The 20,151-nt window shown below is 41.1% G+C and overlaps 1 protein-coding gene across 2 annotated transcripts in view; it reads right to left on the bottom strand.

Moving 5' to 3' along the window:
- The window catches only part of dlc1 (DLC1 Rho GTPase activating protein), an 84,791-nt gene that overhangs the window by 49,057 nt on the left and 15,583 nt on the right, over positions 1 to 20,151 (bottom strand). For both annotated transcript variants that reach the window (XM_083975740.1, XM_083975741.1), the window contains exons 4-5: positions 19,915 to 20,031; positions 5,811 to 5,844 (exon numbers count right to left, since the gene is read on the bottom strand). In XM_083975740.1, the coding sequence (XP_083831866.1) occupies positions 5,811 to 5,844; positions 19,915 to 20,031 (151 nt within the window). The remainder of the gene's footprint in view (positions 1 to 5,810; positions 5,845 to 19,914; positions 20,032 to 20,151) is intronic.

The raw sequence follows: 20,151 nt of genomic DNA, 5'->3' as shown, positions 1-20,151 counted from the left end.
CATCTCACACCATCAACACTGGGAGATTTACAGTCCCCTGGCTCTGGATGGAAATTCTTGATGGGTCATTTCAGATGAAGCATAGGTTTGAGGGCTGTAACAAACCTCAGTTAAAATCATAATCATAAGATAAGGAGGGTCCTGCACAGAAAAACACCCCTTGTTTAGCTTGTTACCTCCTTCTACTGGAGAAAACGATTCACTCACATAAATGGTATTTGTGGCAAAACATTAGCAGAAATAATATTATTTAGATGGGATTGATCACTTTAAAGACAACTTCTTTATTTACAAGTCATACTAGCATTTTCCTTGTACTGTATTATATTTAACTACAAAACCCTTAAGCCCCCAACCCAAGGATATGTGTCCATAGCGGGAACTTCCACCAGTCAAGATTTACTTCAAAAACACTGCCAAAAATAACAGATCCTTCATGTAGCAAGGCACAAAATCAGGTCATGGGGGTCGGGTTCTAGCATGTGCAGGCAGTGAATGGCAGACCTGGAAGTAAGGAACGATCTCTTATATACTTTCTCCAACACTAACTCTCCCTTTCTTAAACTGAAATGTACATAGTTGTCATGTCATGAACATGAACACATGCTTTTTAAAAAACATTTTTAAATGCAATAGGCATAAAGAATAGCCATAATTTGAGGTTTTGCAGAAACATCTAGTATTCTTGTCTGATGACAAATCTAAGCCAGTCAGAGTACACATAAGCCGGCTCATTAGAAAATACTGAGAAAAATGTGACAAAAAAAAACAACTGATATGCACATGGATCTGTTCCAAAAAAACGAATCACACATTCCTTGGGCTAATACCTTACTTTCCACTGAATTTCATTCACATACACATCCGGATTAGAAAACAGAAGGACTGAAAAAATATGTTACTTGCTGATGGACATAAAACATTTTTTACAGACTCCACAACTTTTTATATTCTGTACATAATCTTTGAAAGTATATTGCTGCCATAAATATGATCACAGACACCTGCTCTTACTGTCCATACAGTTACTCATTGATCAGGTACCGTATGCAAACAAAAAGTGGGATGGCTTATTTTCTATAAGAGTAATGAAATACCAGTCTGCTGTAAAATAAAGCTAAAATAAGAATAATGATATAACCCCTCAAAACTTCTGTCTTTGGTATGGGGGGACTTTTGTTGTTGCAAGTCTGAGAGTTCACAAGCTGACTTCCTGTCGTAAATTCCCCCTCATACACCGGTTTCCTGTTCAGAGCACCATAACTAGGGATATGGATGCCCGAGGAAAGAGCTCTCAAAACTTGCAGAGGTATGAGGGGCTTTCTGAGTTCTGACCCAAGAAAAATTAGAGGTTCAAACAAGATAGATGTTGGGTGTTTGAAATTGCACCTCAGTCCACTTTTAGAAAATACAGTCATGGAATTAAAGACCATTCAAGATAAAGCCTCAACATACCATGGCCCACTTAAACAAAAAAAAATTACTAAGTGTCAAATCAAATTTGAAAATGGAACTATTTGCTTGCAAGGGAAACGGTTAAGATGTGAAATATAAATGTTATGAGCTCCTGTAAATTGTGGACGAGACTAGTCTCCACACAGGAAGAGAGGGAGCGAGACGAGAGTGTCAAATGGGAGGGGAGAGGATGAGCTGTGTGGAGGGGAGGTGTCGAGGCTGCTGCAGACTGACAGAGGAGGCCAGGAATGTGACCTTGCACAAACACGACGACTTGTGTACTGTGTATAGAGGGGCAGCAAAAAAAAAAAAAAAAGGAGAGTGGAATAAGGCAGACTAAATCAAAGAGCAGGAACGTGTAAGGAAAAACAAACATCAGTCATGAGCTATTATTGACTTGGCTCGAGGCTGAGGGAGCTTCATTACATCTGTTGAAGTAGCCTACGATCTCAGATGACAACAATGTCCGTGAAGCATCCTGCTTCAGGGTGTCAACTGGAGAGAAGTGGCACCGCTCACACATGAGGAAAGCACCATGTTCAGAGCCATGCAGTGCTCACTGATTTCACAGTGACACTCTCCAATTTAAGTGGAAATTGGTGTGAAAATTCCCTCTTTTGAGGATCAATCACAAGATAGAAAAAGCTAGCACGCAGGTGATGAGCTTAGCTTAACATAAATACTGGAAGTAGGGGGGATAGGTGAATCGGGCTCTTTTCAGATAAAAAAAATATCTTGTCAAAAATTCAATAAATATTATACAACATAATAATTAGGAAAAAATAAGTGGTGAAGGTGGGTAGTATATTATTAATGGACAGAAAAGAGATACCGTATATTTTCTTTTTCCAGTGTTTATGCTAAGCCATATCTCAAGCCAATTCCCTGCTGTTTCACATTAGAGTGAGTGGTGTTGATGTTTTCACTAAAATAAGAATATGTTATAATTTCCAAAATGCCAAGGTGCCTCTAAATGTTTTTTCCTCTGGTCAGGGAGAGGTACACAATGGTAAGACATCCCAATGCACCAACACAAGGGAGCATGATGATTAATACTGGGATTCCCATAGTGTCGCTCTGATCTGGCCAATACCAATAAAAATACTTTGTCACTGGGATTCCAAGAAAGGAAAGTGGTGACTAGAGGGGAAACTTTGGATAAAGAAGAAAAGGAGGCCAGACAGACAGAAATGATGAGGCCAGTTATTCACAGCTGGCTAATGTCAGAGTGCCCCTCCCATACAGGACCCCAGTCTGGGTGCTAAACCATTTCCTCTTTCCTCTTTCTTTCTTTACCTCCACCTACAACTGTGGTGCTTTAGACTATGAGTCCAGGCAAAAGGTCAGGCTTTAGCCCTTCTGTTGGTTGGATGCCCATCATTGTGTTCTGTTTATGTATTCCCACTGGTTTATATTTAGATCAGGAAGGCACAGCATGGTGTCTCTAGCCTGAGCTTCAATCTAGAAAAAAAGATAGACCGTTCTTAGAACCAGGAATATCTAAAGTGTTTTGTTGACAAGCTCTGAAACTGATGACAGACAGAGAAAGAGAGAGAGAGAGAGAGAGAGAGAGAGAGAGAGAGAGAGAGAGAGAGAGAGAGAGAGAGAGAGAGAGAGAGAGAGAGAGAGAGAGGAGGAGAGGAGAGTGGGTGCTTTCAAGTTCAGTTTAAAGGTGAACCTAGTAATATTCACTGGAGGATTTGAAGATTCAATGAGTGGATTCAATGTAATACTTGAAATATAAAAAGGTTAAGTTGTATATTGATGATAAAGGTATACGTCAACACTACAAATGAAGAAATGTCCCATTGAAATAAAGATGAGCGACTAAATAAGAGCATGTGATGTTTGAAGGCCCAGTATTTTACCCACAGAGCAGAGCGCTCATTCTCCTTTGCTCTCCTGCCTCTTAATCTTTCCTTCTCTGTTGTTTCACTTACTCAATGTAAACTTGTCAACTTCCTGGATGAGAGGACGTGAGGTCACTAGGCTAAACACGCTGCCCCTGAAGATAAGTTACCGACTGATTTGGAGCGTTGTCTATTTCATAAAACACAAAGTGCATCCATATAAATCTGGTTAAATACAACAGTGGCTGTGCCCAGTCAACTGAAAAATCACCTTATTTTGATACGATCATGCAGAGCTACAACTGCAGTAACTTGCATTTATTCACATCTGCTATATATACCACCAACACCAACTCACCAACTCCAATACAACTCAAATTCTTATCAGAATTCACTTGAGGACATCTGGCTAAGAAAATATGTCTAATTCCTGACAGTCTTGTTGTCACTGAAAATAGTTCAATAAAGTTTACAGTGCAGGAGGTTTTTTTTCCCTGAATGTTTAACTGTGCTGCCTAATGTATGAAAATAGCTGTAATTAGTGTCTAGACAGAATAAAAATAGATGTATCTTATATTTGTCTTTATGTCCCATTTAGCACTTCATTGTGTTTGTATTTTAAACTATATATTACATCTGATCACAACACATGCTCCTCTCCTAGACCACATCCAACTAGTGATAAAGACAGTCATAAACTTGATGCATGATGTCCTTATCATTTTCAGATGGTCTGTAATATGGTGCAAGTTATGTCACTTCTTTTTCCCATCCCACGTCATCAGCGCTCTGCAGCCACTCGTGAAAAGCTCGAGCTGTAACCAGCATCACAGGAGCCACATAAAAAGAGCCCCTCTAAACAACAGGTTGTCAGTTGTAACTCTGCAGCGTGTAGACACATCCCCTTTGTGCGCAGGAAAGCCGTGACACTGTCCGCTCACTCGGTTACACCCAGTGCCGCGGGGAGGCTCATCAACTGTGCCATTACAGAGCGCGGGGGCTATGGGACCCTTCGTGTTGATCACTGGTGTGCTTCCGTTGTCACAGAGATAGTAAAATCAACCATGAATGAACTGTCTTTCATTGGGGGGGGTGCAGCAGGAGCCTTCAGGGCATGGTGTGTGATGTAACACTGTCACAAATGTGTCATTCCCAGGGGCTTAAATGGTGGAGATACAGAGGGGGCTTTGAAGTGTCAACAATGAACACTGGGCTTTGTGCTCCATCAAGTCCCCCAAAACTCCCATCATGCCCCCAACTCCCCCGCCTGCCCTCCGGAGACCTGTGTTCCATCACACAGGCCCAGAGATGGACATTACATAACATGCTTACAGCAAGTCAGACCGATTTAAATGAAGAAAGATGACCAAGCTTGCTTGACCTTTTGAAGTTGGGACTGTGCAATTATCAAGTTTTTGGCTCCTTGTAGAAAATATTTGGAGTGGGCGTTCGGCCAAAGAGGTAGCACTGACATATGCACACACACACACACACACACACACACACACAGAGGAGCAAACATACCGACAGCTTCTGCACATTTCCCATGAAATATTTTCAGCAAGTGGTGGTAATTAGAAGGAGAGACAGAGCGAGAGTGAGTGAGGGCTCCCAGCGGGCTTCCAGACAGTGGGGGGGCAATATGAAAGGCGTGTCCCCACGTCGAACCACCTCTCTGGTATTGTTTACCAGCGGACTGACGACACAGGGGGGTGTTTAATGAACACTGCTCCCCTGCCAGCCGTCTGAAAGTAGGTCTGTTCATCCATAGTTTCCCGATGACCCTGTGCATTGCCAGCAGACTTGCTGGCAGAGAGGTCAGAGACAGAGTGGAGGGAGCAGTCACTACTGATTGAGTTTGTTTCTTTAGATCGATTAGGAATAAAGTGTGCCAACAAGATGAGCAAGGAATTCTTAGAGTACCGACATGACATGTCAATACAGAGAAAGTTATGCATCAGGAGGAAAGGCCTATTGCTGAAAAAAAAAAAAGAATGAATAAGGTTCAGTCACAAAAATGCATGTGTCTGCACGTCTATGAGGGTGAGAGCAAAATATGCAAATAAGTTTTAGTTTCATTCGACACTGGATTTTCTTTTCTGTTCCTACCAAGCAGTGAAGGTGAGTAAGAGACGAGGTGAAGGTAAGTAAATACGCAGCAAACCTTTTTTTTTGGCATCTGACTCGACATCCAGTCTGGCTCTTATCTTGGAAAGGCAACAGACTTGATGGTTTAGCAGATGAGCCTAGGATCTTATCTAGACTGGCATCCAGCATCTCATAGACTCACAGCCTGCCCCCCCCCCCCTTCCCTTCCTCTCTTGCCCCATGTTGTGAACGCTGGACAGGGCTATCAATCACACATTGCATCGCAGAACCCCTGCACGTGATCGACCACAGACAAACGCTCACTGCTTTCACTTACACATCAAGATTCTCATCCAGCCAGACACAAGCTCTGATTGAACGGAGCATGAGAATGAAAAAAGAAGGGGGAAGACTTACCAGCTTTCTCTTTCTCTGGGATGGCAGGGGAGCTCTGGGAAAGAGAAGAAAAAAGTTATGGTTGAGATCGCTTTGTTATGATGCGTCCCTGTGATATCTGCAGCCATGCAGCGATATAAACTCAAGTGCTTGTGAAGTCTTGCCCTCTTTAACATTCCAAAATACAATTTAAGAATGTGTCTGTGGACGAAATGTAATAAAGAAACATTAAATAACAGCATTTATTCAGAGTCATTATATTGTGATAGCTACATCATCAAATCAGTTGTATCCTCTCTCAGTGGCTGCTCACGTGACTTCTGATTTATGAGAGAGAATCTGAACAAGAACAAAGAATGAAGCAGCATCTTCTCTGTGTGTGTTGGCACATGTGTGTGTGGGGCTACAATAATCTTTACATACCATTGCACTAAAAGATGTGTTTGAGCACAACTATTATATCATCTTAACCTGTTCAGCCTCTTAAAGGTGATGGTTTTACTCAAACAAAAATAAAGGGTAGGCCTACAACTGCTATAAGGAGTGCATCATAAAGACAATCATAGAAATACTATATACTGTATAAAGAAAGATAAAGATATACAGAAATTAGCTCCAAATAACATCTCCAAAGGCCCTGGACAGGGCACACACACACACACCAGGAATGTAACTGCTGAAACACCATAAGCATAGTTTTCTGATGTGCACACGTCTAAATAAATGGTCACAACAGATAACAGTCCCACCAGAGACTTCTGGACAAATATCACATTACTCTCCTCTGATTCAATGTTGATTCAGCCCTCATGTACGTTAGTCTGGAGAGACGTTACCGATAAAATTAAAACACTTTTTGTAGTCATAGTAGATTCTCATCATTCTGACCATGTAATATTTCCTTCTTTGGCATTAGAGTGGGTTTTAGAAAATACTACTGCATCAACACAGGCTTTCTGGTATAAATAGAGCAGTGGTGTAAGTGTGTGTGTGTGTGTGTGTGTGTGTGTGGGCAGCGGTCAGTTGGAATGTAGAGGTCTTTCTTGCCTCTGACATTTGACCCCAGGTTCCTCAGCTGACCTCCACACCCTGACCTGATTTAATCCACACTCCCCTGGAACAGATCAGACACAGCGAGGAGGACATGGCACTTTCACAATAGGCTACAATATATCCACTTTGTTCGCATTTCTGTGTGCACTTTTGCTTTCTTTGTCAAGTGATCACGTCTGGATGGTATAACTAGTTAGTTTAGTTTAGCACAAAGACTGGACACAAAGGGAAAACAGTTAGTCAGACCTTGTCCAAAGCCAACTTAAACATGATAGGTTGGGTCTTTAGCTGAACAACTTCCCAGAGAGCTTAAGTTTTTTGCATACCCTGGCTCTACTCTATCAGAACTAGTTTGCACAACATCTTGTCCGAAATCAAGGGTGTTAATGGTTTTTCTAAGAGTTCACACTGGAAAGTGTTGTGAAAAGCTGGGAATCATGGGATGGGGGAGATGTGATATTGTTTAAATGTGGGGATAACACCTCACAGTTTTAAGATATCGATTGTGTTGAAAAGCACAACATCTGTGCTACACGTTTGAAAACAACAGAAAGACAATGAAGAAAAATGCAACCAAAACCACTCTGACCTCAACGCAGATTCCCACCGCGCAGGGTGAGAAGTGGGTGCCAATGTTCGATTGTCAATTTCAGAAAGTTATAGGGATCCTCCGTTATGCGATGTAAGACAGATGTAAGTGAAGGAATTCTGCAGCACTTTGTCCTGAGCTCTTCTGCCCAGATCTACACACCCCATTGTGCAGTACAACAAAGAAGATGGAGAATCTTAATTTAACTAAACATTTCACTTTTCCCTGAAAGCCTGCACGTCATGTCCTTTCACTCTTCCTCTTGAATTTCTTTCCTGACAATATCTCTTCAATCACTCTTAGCTTTCGCTGTATCCTCTCATAGCTCAGTTTGTGAAACATGTTCGGCGTATTACCTCACAGATCTCTGTCAACAGATAAGCTGCATATTTCTGTTGAAGGTTTCCTTATTCCTCTCTTCTTTGACATGATGACTAATAGCAGTTTTACCAAACCGCGAAGTCTTCTCCGCAAGTCTTGTATAAGACATGAATTTGACACTGAGGTAATATTTCTCACAGGTGTTATAAATATGCTGCTGTGAAATTTCTTCATTTCCTAAAATTAATCCACTGTGACTCGACACTAAACTCTACAAATCTGATTAAGTCCTGCAGCTCTTGGGAAATTCTCCTTTTTTTTATTCATTTGGAAGATGAGCAGGAGAGAATTTAAGATAAGAGCATGACTTTCATTCTTATTCATTCTAACTCTGTCAACTGTAGAGCATGCTCACTTGAGAAAGAAATAGAATGAATCAGTATAAGCAAAAATGTGACTTTAGGTCCGCCAGGGGAACTCTTAAATTTTATGATGACCCACCACAGGTGCGAGACAGTCTGGTCTGGAGAGAGAATACAATGCCTGCCCTCATAGGTGAGTTTGTTTTTGCAAACGCACTGGCTGATTAACGCTGGATAAAGTGTTGTCGGGGTCTCAATCTGTCTTACTCAGATTTTTTTGGAAGCCCGTGGGTGAGTTGTCTACACATACATACTTTATCTAAAATCCACGCAAGTTCATCACTAGAGGCACGTCTGCCAAAATCTCTGCATATGTGTGTGAGCAGGCCATATTTAAGTGTGCTAACACATATTCATGCTTATACTTGTGGTTGTGCATGATGTGTGGGGAGAACCACCATTTAATCATTTCATAGGTCACATTTCAAATACATAGTGTGTAGAAGTCCCTCTGTGGACTAATAGCTTTACTATTTATTGGCGATTAATGACAAAAAAAAGACACTGGGGAGAAGCCACAGGCGAAGACTCCCACTCACTCCACTGTCACTAAATCACCAGCACAAACAGAACAACAACAGTGAGGTGAAATCAGAGATGGATTTATATTCAGTGCTGTTTCAGCTGTTGCACTCAAGTAATATTAGCTCTGCTTTTTCAGTCACAGCAGTGTGTGAGCTGCGCTGCCCCAGTGTACAAAACACTGGGGATGCTGTAAGATTCAGCCAAGACAATAGCAACAGCCTGTTTTGTTTTTGTTATAAGCATTCAAATTGAAATACCACTTTACTTGTTTCCAGTTTATCTTATTCAATCAAAATCAACACATTTTATAGTTTAACTGATGAGGCTAGCAATAGTAATAAACCACTAAAAATAGCAATTAACTGATACCATGAAAAGGTCTTGACCATGCTCCTTCCTTATGATACAGGCAGTCAGGCACTGTCGTTTTTCTTTTGAGTCAACAGTACATACAATGCCATGTTGCCATAAATACTCAATAGCTCATTACTTTACATGTGAAAGTACTCCCTGAACTATTTTGATTCCTCTGAAACAATAACTACAGTGTTTTAGGAAATTACTCAGCCTTTTTTAACGAGACTAGTTCAATACCTAGCACATGGCTGGACTACATATTTGCAAGCTGCTTAATGTCAGCTGGTCTCAGCTCTTTATCTGTTTACTTCTCTCCCACCCTCTATGCGCACATATACAGTGCTTTAATTCAGCCAAATTCCCAATAAAGCTGAGATCATTTACGTAATGACCTGTTTCTGTTGTCAGACAACGAAACAAGTGACTGAAATGTGACATGTCATTTCCAACCTGCTACTCTGTACTGCTAAAATCCAAAGATGTAAGTAGGCTATATTTACTTGATCACTTAAATTAGGAGCTCTCTTACATCTGCTGCCATTATACCCTGCCCATTTGACAACTGTCTTCTACAGAAAGTAGTTAATAATCCACATAAGGTCATAAGGTTTTCCCAAAAAGTTGCTAGATTAAAAATAAATATCCAGAGAACATAAAGTTGCTAAACGGGTTTGAAAAGTCAGTATATCTAGCAACAAAGCAACTAAGTTGTCAACACAGCTCGTTTTATTAAAACCCTTTGAAAGAGCAATGACAATGGGGGAAAACATGGTGGATGCTACTGTATAACCTGATCACTCAGCCACGTTGTATTCAGCTGACCAGTGCTTCTTCAGTCAGTTAGTTATCAGTCAGTCAGTGACAAGCACATTCATGGGACTGACCCAAGTGTTGTGGTCCTTCAAAATATGTAACTATCCAACTGGGACTCATTTGTAGAGATTTACGTCTTAAGTTGGAACCAATGGGTTTTGGGCTAAGAGTCAAAGACAAAATAGAAAAGTTGAAAAATACCTAAGCTTTTCACATAATTTGTTGACATAAAGCAAAACATGGAGGAACACCAGCCTTGTCCTTCAATCTTCCCATGATACATTAAAAAATAGCATCACACAGTACCGGTATGTTGGTACCAAAGATTTTTCAAAACTGAAAATCTTAAAACAGTTTCCTTTATTTACTTGCAGAGAGAACAACCTTGAATAATGGAATCAATATGGGAGGTCTGCTTAGCACTAACAAGACATTTCAGTTCACCAGTGTGCGCCCTTCCTATTGTGTAAACACCACACCACGGGTTCCTGCAATGACCCATGAAGTCACTTACACACAGTGTAAATCTCACCTTCACACAATGTGTTTTCCCTCATAATAGCAATTACAGTTGAATAAATGTGAGTATGAGGCCACGGAGCCTAACAAGAATGTGAATGAATGGGTACCAGTAAGTACCAGTGTTTTCATAGCACCTCGGTCACATATTTTCCCCCATGTTTGCCTGTGTTCCCCCTGGCCTGCCACAGTGCAGGTTGTCCCAGTGTGAGGTTGTACGGGCCGTGTCAGGTGTCCACTGGAGAGCTGTAGTCTGCAGAGCACACAAGCGTCAGCTGCCTCATTTACTGCCACTAATTTACTGGAAGTGGGTTGTGTGGGGGCACAGGGGGTATGGTATGTGTTTGCTTTACACATGTGTGTATGTGTATAGTGGCCCTACAAGCATGTGTGCCTGCATGATTGACCACCGTAGGGTCATTACTACCATTTCTATAGCCAGACTAACCCTAACCCTATAGTGAAGTAAGTTTCCCACAAACTATTTCAGTGTCAGTGAGGATTTCGTAAGTGTTGACATTAATAAACAGGGCTGGGTTTTCTGTATCTGTTTCTCCCAATACACTACTAGTTTTGGTACTTGGTACATCATTTGAGAAATATCAACTTTTGAAAAATAAATTATTATTATTATTATTATCAATCACAAGTCAGAATTCTCTACCTCTTCATTTATTTTGTGTAAGTTGTTGAATCCATGTCTGTCTGACAGTATCAAGTATGCAGTATTGTGTCCTGTGTTGTTCCAGCTCTTACGTAATTGGAGCAACATGTTGTTTAAATGTTCAAACCCGAGACTCCATGTTGTTTACAGCTTTAACTCAGATACAAATATTCTCCATGTGTTGAGGATCATTTATCTTCAGTTATCTTTGGAAATTTAAACTGTCCTGACTGTTTCAAAAAAGTTTTGTTGCACAGCGTAAGTTTGTTGAAACACAAGCAATCTGCTTTTCGCTCATCATTAGTGACAAGAAAATAGGGTAATGTTTTTCAGTTGTGGATCCTGCTTCTGTGTGGCCGTATACATGTGAGTGTGGTAGAGATGCTAAGCAAGGCATTGGCATGTAGCGCTTGCACAACTAACCTGAACTGTCCGCTTCTCAACCCCAGCCCCCTCCTGCACTGCAGCTGCAGTGTGTGTGTGTGTGTGTGTGTGTGTGTGTGTGTGTGTGTGTGTGTGTGTGTGTGTGTGTGTGTGTGTGTGTGTGTGTGTGTGTGTGTGTGTGTGTGTGTGTGTGTGTGTGTGTGCGTGTGTGTGAGTGAGAGTGTGTGACCACCCAGGGTCTGTGCTGGCCAAGGATTAGGGGGCTCAAGCTAACCCAAACCTTTTTCTCCACCACTTAACACAAATGGCTAAATTGGTGCAGATGGCTTATGGTCATGTTAGCTGGCGGCTCCAGCACTAGATGTATAAGGTAGCTGTGTGTGATAGAGGGACGATAGTCTGTTTGTGTGTGTGTGTGTGTGTGTGTGTGTGTGTGTGTGTGTGTGTGTGTGTGTGTGTGTGTGTGTGTGTAAGTGCACGTGCAATTCTGTCCAGCGCCTTTGGAGATGTTATCTGAAACTCATTTCTGTATTTGACTGGCATGGACGTGCTCTTTCTGCCCTGCACTTGTAAAGGAATTTTTTTTCTCCATGCTCTGTCGACCCCCGGGTGCACATATGCAGGGAAACGTGGGAAACAATTTCATTTTAGCCCTCTCCTTGAGTCCAACCCCCACTACCACTCATATTTCCCCCCCTCACTGCCGTTCCAGATTTGAATAGTTTCCATATGTCACACTTGGAGTGTGTCAACAGGAAGTGATGCGATGACTTGGTGTAATGATGCGTTGGAACATTTCCTCTGGAGGGGGTATATTAGTGTCCAGATGTTGGATTTAACAGCTATTTGAAAAGAAAATAGATCCAGACAAAATTTGGTGACACTAAAAAAAATCCCCCAAAAAACGGCTTAGTAACATGCACTGACAGACTAAAAGTTAGGCTATGGGTACAGTTTCAGTCCTTAGTTGTGTGAGGAGGTTAATGATTTCCCCATACACACTGCACACACACATACACACGCACACAGGCAGACCACTAGCTGAGGCCTCAATCGCACATTCAGCCTTGAGTTTCTGTATGGGGTGGTTGACTGAGAGAGTGAGAAAAGTGGATTCGCACACACACGTACAGACACACACATTTGCCTTTGTTTACAAGAGTACGCCAAAGCAACAGGCTTCTGGTTTCAGGCAGTGTCTGGTGGGATTTAGTGCTGGGCCCCTGGAGCATAAACTGTGAACTGTTGACTGGCCCTTGGAATCCATCACCGGACGAGACAGTAACTCTTAGTAACTTGTCTGACCATAAGACTCTTCCTCCCAACAGGAAGACTAAACCATCCCCAAATTCCACTTCTTAGCTCATTGTTACAGGTGGAGAATCCTGATGCTTCCACTGATACTTACTTGTACGTACATGAAAACAGCTTATCTTTAGTCTCTGCCAAAGAAGTTGGTTTCCTCTAATGCACCCAACAACATTTGCTCAGGACTTTGTGTTTTGATTTGTAAACCAAGGCAATGATTTTAATGAATGAATCTGCAATTACAGTGAGAAAACAACTGAATTCAATTGAATCCCCCTCATGCATCTTATAGGTTGGTATGGTCGGTGCAAGTTTCATTATATTATAATAAAAATAAACCAAACGTGGTTCCACTTCATGGGAATAAAAGGGTAAACACCATTTATCCCACTTTCATGGGATGGTTTCATATGTATACTACTTTGCTGAAACATGTGTGGATGAAATGATAAATGGATTTTTTTATGGAGAGTAAAACAGCCACTGAAAAAAAAACAACAACACAAAAAGGTATACAGTAAATTATCCCAGGTTGACAATATATTGATGTGGCTCTTTTTCCACATCTTTTGCTAAATACACTGACTATTATTCTGATGAAAATAGACAAGCCTTGTTTTTAAAATGTCAAAAAGTGGCTGTAAGTAACATGTGTAGAAACAAATGCCAAACAACTGTTGCACACATACTAGACTGGTTAATAGACAAAATGTGTCACCTGTTCCCGCTCACCATGTTGAATTTGTGGCTTATGAACCAATGTTAATAAGGATAAGCCCTATGATCCCGACTGCATCAACAATGCTTGCCTGTGGATTAGTCACTGACATTTTTGGGAGAAAGCAGAGAGTGGGTTAACAACACAGAGGGATTAGACTGTCCTCTGTAGAAGACTGTGGTGGCCCCATAGTGGTCCCTGTGGCAGACACACAGATTATTGACTTACCAGAAGGACCAGTGGGCGAGACCTTGCTAGGTCATAGTTTTGCAACATTTGCTGAGGAATGCAAAGTCTTGACTATCTTCTTTAGAGGGTATGGCATTTGACTGAATCTGGCCAAAGCGTTGAACTCTATGTAACTTTACAGTAAACACACATGATGCACAGGTCCGATAAATAAAGAGAGAAAAGCAAACATCTTAACGAGCAGACCGCATTCCTCGACATTAAAACGAATGATTAATTGGGCAAGACACCTAGGTGTATCTTGGCTGAGGTAATGTAACTTCAAGGCAAACACGGATGGAAACACACAATCACAAACAAAAATGTGAACACATGCTCGAGCTGAATGCCCCAATTAAAACCCTGCGCCACAAGCCTGAATGAGTGTTGCCTAAATTGCACCTGGTTTCACAGAGCATTCCTGTGTACATGTTTCAGCATCTGTGAATGTGTGTGTGTGCGTTTCTGAAAGTGCATCCAGTATGTTTGCTCGTTGTGTGATTTATGGCTCTTCATTATCAGCGGGCTGCAGGGGTGTTTCCAGATGCCTGTATTTTCCAGTTACCCTGAAGATTTACTGTTAACATCATCCAGCAACTATTCCTTGTTCTTTTTTTACTCTATTTTTTACATAATAGCTTTGAGTTTAACTCCATTGACTCAGTGTGTGCCCATAATACTATCAAGGAATACTTGTTAGCAACAAACACAGTGGAGTGATGCTTTTAAACTGGATGTGTAATTTACAGTATGTGAGCAAAAAAACTGTACCGTAAACCATATGGAGTCGGTAAATCTCACTGGTGATTATGTTGATGTGATTTTGGCGACATGACACACAATGTTGTCATAAAGACAAACACAGAGATGATTGCTGATGGGCACAGGGTGTAGACATGGAGATTTATGTGACACCGCAGAGATGCTAAAACAGAAAACTCATTCTGTGGAACAATTAAGCATATCATAGTCTAAATCCATTTTGACTAAGTGTTTAGTATGCACAATGAGTCACACTGATACATGTGGATAATTTCAACTGCAGTGTTATTTGACTGTGTGCTTTGTTTTGCTTTGGACTTGCTGGATTTAGTTTTTTTTTTTTTTTGCTGATTCTCTGCCAACAGCAAAATAAAGACAATATATTAATTCAGTATATCCTTCTCTCTCCTGTTCTTGGAGTGCTTTATGCAAAGGCTATAGCCTTGAATCGACAGGAAAAACAAGATTTCCTTGTGGGGGTGGAGGAGGACTTCATTTTCCACATCCTGCTCCAAACACAAGCCTTTTCTTTTTTTTCTCACCCCCTTTTTTTAAAATCACAGCAGGTCTGTGTTTGTCTCCGTGTTACAGCTGTGCTCAGCAGAGGAGTGACCTTGGGGACAATGACACCACACAAAGTGGCTAGCATGGCCATGACCAGAGCCACTGCTGGCACTCCTTGTTAGACTGAACGGCGGGTGGGTTCATAGCTCACTGACTCATTACGGCTTACTACAGTCTTATGTGAGTGGAATGTAGGCAAACATAATGACGGCCGTTACATATGGTGTTGACTATTGACCAAGGAATGGGAATGAAAGAGAGTGAGCGCAAATGTAGAGATAACTAGGAGGCAGTGAAAGTAGCAAAATATTGACTCTTTTATCCGAGTGGGTCATTGAGAAGGTGTGGTTTGGACAGAGGATGTTGGGGGACTGAGAGGCTGCCAAACCGGAACGCAGAGGAAGGACAGAGCAGAGATCTGCTAGTGACCTTAGCACGCAAGCCACAGCACTTCTATTGTCCACCAAAAGCACAGACAGATAAAGAGCTGTGTCTACATGCATAACCGAGTGACAGGGAATAAAGCCTTTCCGACTTTCTAAAATAAAAATACCTCTAAATCAATCATCTCACAGAAAAAAAAATCCCTGAAAAACCAGACATGGAAACTTCAGGGATTCACTTCTGAATTCGGTGTCAAACAACAGTACAACCAGCAAAAGGAGATGACAGATGTTGTGTTTGTAGCTCTGTTGCCGTGGAGACACAATACAGATCCAAACAAAGGGTTAAAGGTTGCCCTGTTATGGAATGTTTACCAAAGACGGAGAGGACCAGGGGCTGGTATAGGGCAGCGCCCTCCCTGTCACAATTTGCATGACATGTAAAAAACGCCGCCGTGCTAAATTTAACAGAAAGCGTCGGTCTGAGCCTCATTCACAAGCTGGGGTCTTGAGGGGATTCGGAGTGTACGTCTTGCTGGTGGGAATGCTAAGAGCCGAGGGTGACTGATATGTTGTTTCCGACTGTAACATTCAGAGGAAGGTGGTCAGGGGTCAGCAGCCTCCACCCAGCTGTGTGGCTTGGCACATCCTCCACAGCCACAGAGGTCTAAAAATGGAGCCACACAATAAATGGCTATCATACCATGCACAACTAAAGTTTGTCACTGTTGATTACACTTTTGAAGTCTAATTTTAGACAGCTAATACTGCAGTGACAAATAATAACACCTTAACAATTCTTTAAATAATTAGTAATGAAAGCATTAATAGTGTAAACATTTCCTGTTTTCTAGATCTGACAAAACAAGACATTTGAAGATGTCACCTTGAGCTGCTCTCAATTTTTATAGACCACATGGAAATAATTAACAGCTTAACTGATAATGATCATAATTCTGTGTTGCAGCTCTAAATATAATGTGTCGACAAACCAGTAGGTACACATCAGTCAATAAACCAAATAAAACCCACCTGTTGCACACACAACAATGTAAGCCAAACAACATTGTGAGACACCTGCTACACTAAACAAGTAATAGAGACCTGCCAACAAAAACACTGTGGGCAAAGAATAGCAGTTCCACCATAAGAAAAAAAAAAACACCTGCTGTGGCACAACATCCGCTAAAAACGAGCCCCACATTCGATGCAAGAATAACAGCCACCTGCTGGAGGCTAACAATAGCCACCGGCTCAGCTAGCAAAGGAGCATGTAAGTCTATTCAGTTGAACCCAATGTCTTATCCACAGCGGTGAGTGAATGATAGCGTACATGCCAGCCAAGTGACTGTCCTCTCATCGCCAATCTACACAGCCACATACCCACATTTATGATGGTTACATAAAAGACAGCATGAGTATGTGCTTGGAACAGTCACACCAAAGTGTGACACTGAATGCCAGAAGGTGTCAGGTGGACAGTAATAACACTTGCCTCTTGCATAACCCCATCATAAGATGGAAGGAATGCAAATGCGCAATGATAAACACTTCACAGTTCACACAGGCTCTACAAACACAACTGATATCAAAATATGTACACACACGTACACACAAGCCAGTCGTTTGCACATGAGACAGACATTTCTTTCCACCAGACTTTCTACGCTGATATGCTTCAGTTTTAAGGCCCGTTTAAGGCCTGTTTCGCACAAAACACACAGTAATTATAGCTTTCAGCCATAAGGTATTCAGATCTTTTTGTACACTTTACTACGATACAGCTTTAATTCTTAATGGATATAAACCGAAACTCAGTAATCAGAAATGACTAAGTGAAACCTCAGAAATTTGCTAATTCTCTGAACTCTCATTTTACAAAAGTATTCAGATTTTTGATTCATTACTTTGTAACAGCTCTTTTTACAGCTTTTACAAAGTAATATGTTTGTTTTATCAGAAGAGAAAATCTTTTCCCTTCTGGACTCAAGTCTAGTCACTCTACCACACAGGCCTGTTTGAAAGAGCACTGCTTAGATGGAGGTCCTTCTAGCAGCCTCTCCCATCTCTGCAGAGGAGCTCTGCTAAAGCTACCACTGGGCTCTCCAAGGAAGACCCCAATCTCTCTACACATGGCGACCGTACGCATCATTTACTTCCTCAGATTTCCTCAGAATTGAACCTCTCACTGACCTTCCACAGGGACGTATTTATCTTGGCACTATACATATACAGTATCAAGGTTGTGTTGTAAGAGGTCCACATATGACTCCGTTTATGTTCACTGCACTGGACTGGTTAATGTAAAGGAGTATGAACAGCGGAAATTGCTGTTGTTAATGTATCTTTGAAATAGTTGCTCTCACTATCACTTGCCAAAAAGATATACAGCATGTTGTGCACTATCCTGTGGAAATACCTTCCTGTTAGGATTGATGTCAAGACATGTTCAAGGCAACACATCCAAATGCTTTGTGGGAACAGTCAGATTTTTCTCTATAATATTGTAAGGTCCCGACCTTAACCTGAAAAGTGCCTTGAGATAAGGTTTGTTGTAACAGATGTGTTAATGAAAAAGCTACTTTTTTAATATGATTTTTGTACATACACAGTGCAAAATTTAGTTTTCAGTGTATGAATTCATCTTTTTGGATGTGTGTATTCACTGTATGCAGAAAGTGCAAATCCCTTCAATAAATTCCTGTAATGTTCTGCTTTTGTCAACAATGTGTCAGAAAGGTGTCTAACTTAACTGTCTAAAGGTGTCTGACTAAACACATTTTGTGCAGTTTAACCCATGTACAGTATATAGAAGAGAGGAGAAGGGTTATCTAACATTATAAAGTAAAAATACACTCACAACTCAGGAAGCGAAATTCATTCTGTGCTTGAATAATCTATTATATTTTGCATGTTATACTCAACTTATTGTTGTGCAACACACAACTGTGATGCCTGGTTGAATTATAGCTTCACATCTGCCTTGTGTTTACATCATTTAAAGGATTTGCATTGTCTGGCTAAAAAGATTAAGTGGGCGTCACAAAACTTTGAGTCTGAAAGGACTCAGCAGACCTCTACAACTATTAACCACTGAGAATCCCCTTCATGAAGTCATCATCTGTTTGGCCTCAATCAATCACCCCTCAGGGGCCCCCACTGTAAAAAAAAAAAAAAAAAAAAAGCCTCCTATTAGGTGCAGTGAAAGCAATGTTTACCCAAGCTTAGTGAGTTACCTTGGGTAACTGCAGGAACGGAGATTGTGGAAACAGTCGGTCACAGACATAATACATAACACATCATAGAGTGTGTTGATCTGTTCCAGTTAAATCAACCAAGAAATGTTCCTTTTTAGTGTGAGGGCAAAAGACTTGTGACGTGAAACAAGACAAAGCAATGTCAAGAAGGGACTGAGAGAGATAAATCAGGAATGCAAGACGTCCTTTTTGTCAAACAATCATGACGTTTCTTCTGGATGCAGTGTTTTTGTTCTGGCTAGAAAAGAGGACTGTTTTGCAACAGAAGCATCCTGTCTGAAACTAAGCGTTGTACTATTATGCATCACTTCATCGAGATAAAGTGTCTCAACATCAGGTATTTCTTTGCAATTCAAATCAAACAACTGAATTGTAAAAGCTTGCTCAGACTGCTGGCTACCAGCTTTGCCCTCATTCTGAAAGCAATGGAAAAGCAAGACTGACAAAGTCATTAAGTGAGCAAGCGAGGGGTTTAAAGACGCACGTCTCACTTGAAGTGTGTTCCCCCTCCCTCCCCCTTGCCCTGGCTTTTCACCTCCCAGACCCCCCTTCTGACCCCTTTGTTGGGGCGAAGGGGTCTAGATGTTTGGAACCAGCTAATTATAAAGGTTTAACGTCTGCTTGGCTAAGCCATGAGTGCTGGGGGACATTCCTACAATTGGGAAATTCACTACGTGCATGTCTGTGAGTGCCCTCTGTGTTTGCTGTTTTTACATAAACTTTTGTTCAAACAAAAAAGTATTACACAGACCACTTAAAAATCTGCTGAACAGTAGCTACATGCACATCTAAAAACCAAGAAAACTATTGTTCCATCATGGACACACAAGAAAAAACACTTTGAACAGCCACAACTATGTACAATTGATGCTTCAAGATCTTAAAATCATCCAAATTTATTTGGAGGTCTAGTTTTAATAATTATAATTCAATTTATTTCTAGGATATGTAGCATACTTTGAAAAAGCTGTGAATACTGTATAAATAACCTCTCTTCTTTGAAGTTGGAGACACAACTAACAATTTCAGTTTTCAGAAGGTTAATGTAAAGAAAACGGCAAAGCAGAAGTAAAGACTTATGGCAAGAAATGGTACAGTGTTGGATTGTGTGTGTGTTCAGTCTAACAATGCCTCACGTATTTTGGTGAGATTAAAACACATTAGATGCAGAATTCCCACGTTAATGGCGCACCTTATGTCTTACTAATTATGGTACTTACTGTATGTGTTCTGATATGATAAGCGCTTCCTGACTTACCCCACTCTTCGGTTTTGCTCCAAGTGCAAGTGCAGGTCCTGAGGAGGAGGAGGCAGCTGGAACATAAGGATGTGGAGGGGTTTGTGATGCTGCCGATGCAGATCCTAAATCCAACTCCTGCACATGTAAAAGACAAAGATGTCAATGTGAAATGTATTTACATTTTGTACTAAAAGTTAAATTGAGCTTGAACTTTTTAGTATCTCTATGATCAGGAATATGGTTTTGCACATGCAT

The sequence above is a fragment of the Trachurus trachurus genome (assembly GCF_905171665.1).
Source record: "Trachurus trachurus genome assembly, chromosome: 1".
Classification (NCBI taxonomy): domain Eukaryota; kingdom Metazoa; phylum Chordata; class Actinopteri; order Carangiformes; family Carangidae; genus Trachurus; species Trachurus trachurus.
Note: the sequence above shows the minus strand (reverse complement) of the source record. Positions and strands in the feature narration are given on the sequence as shown.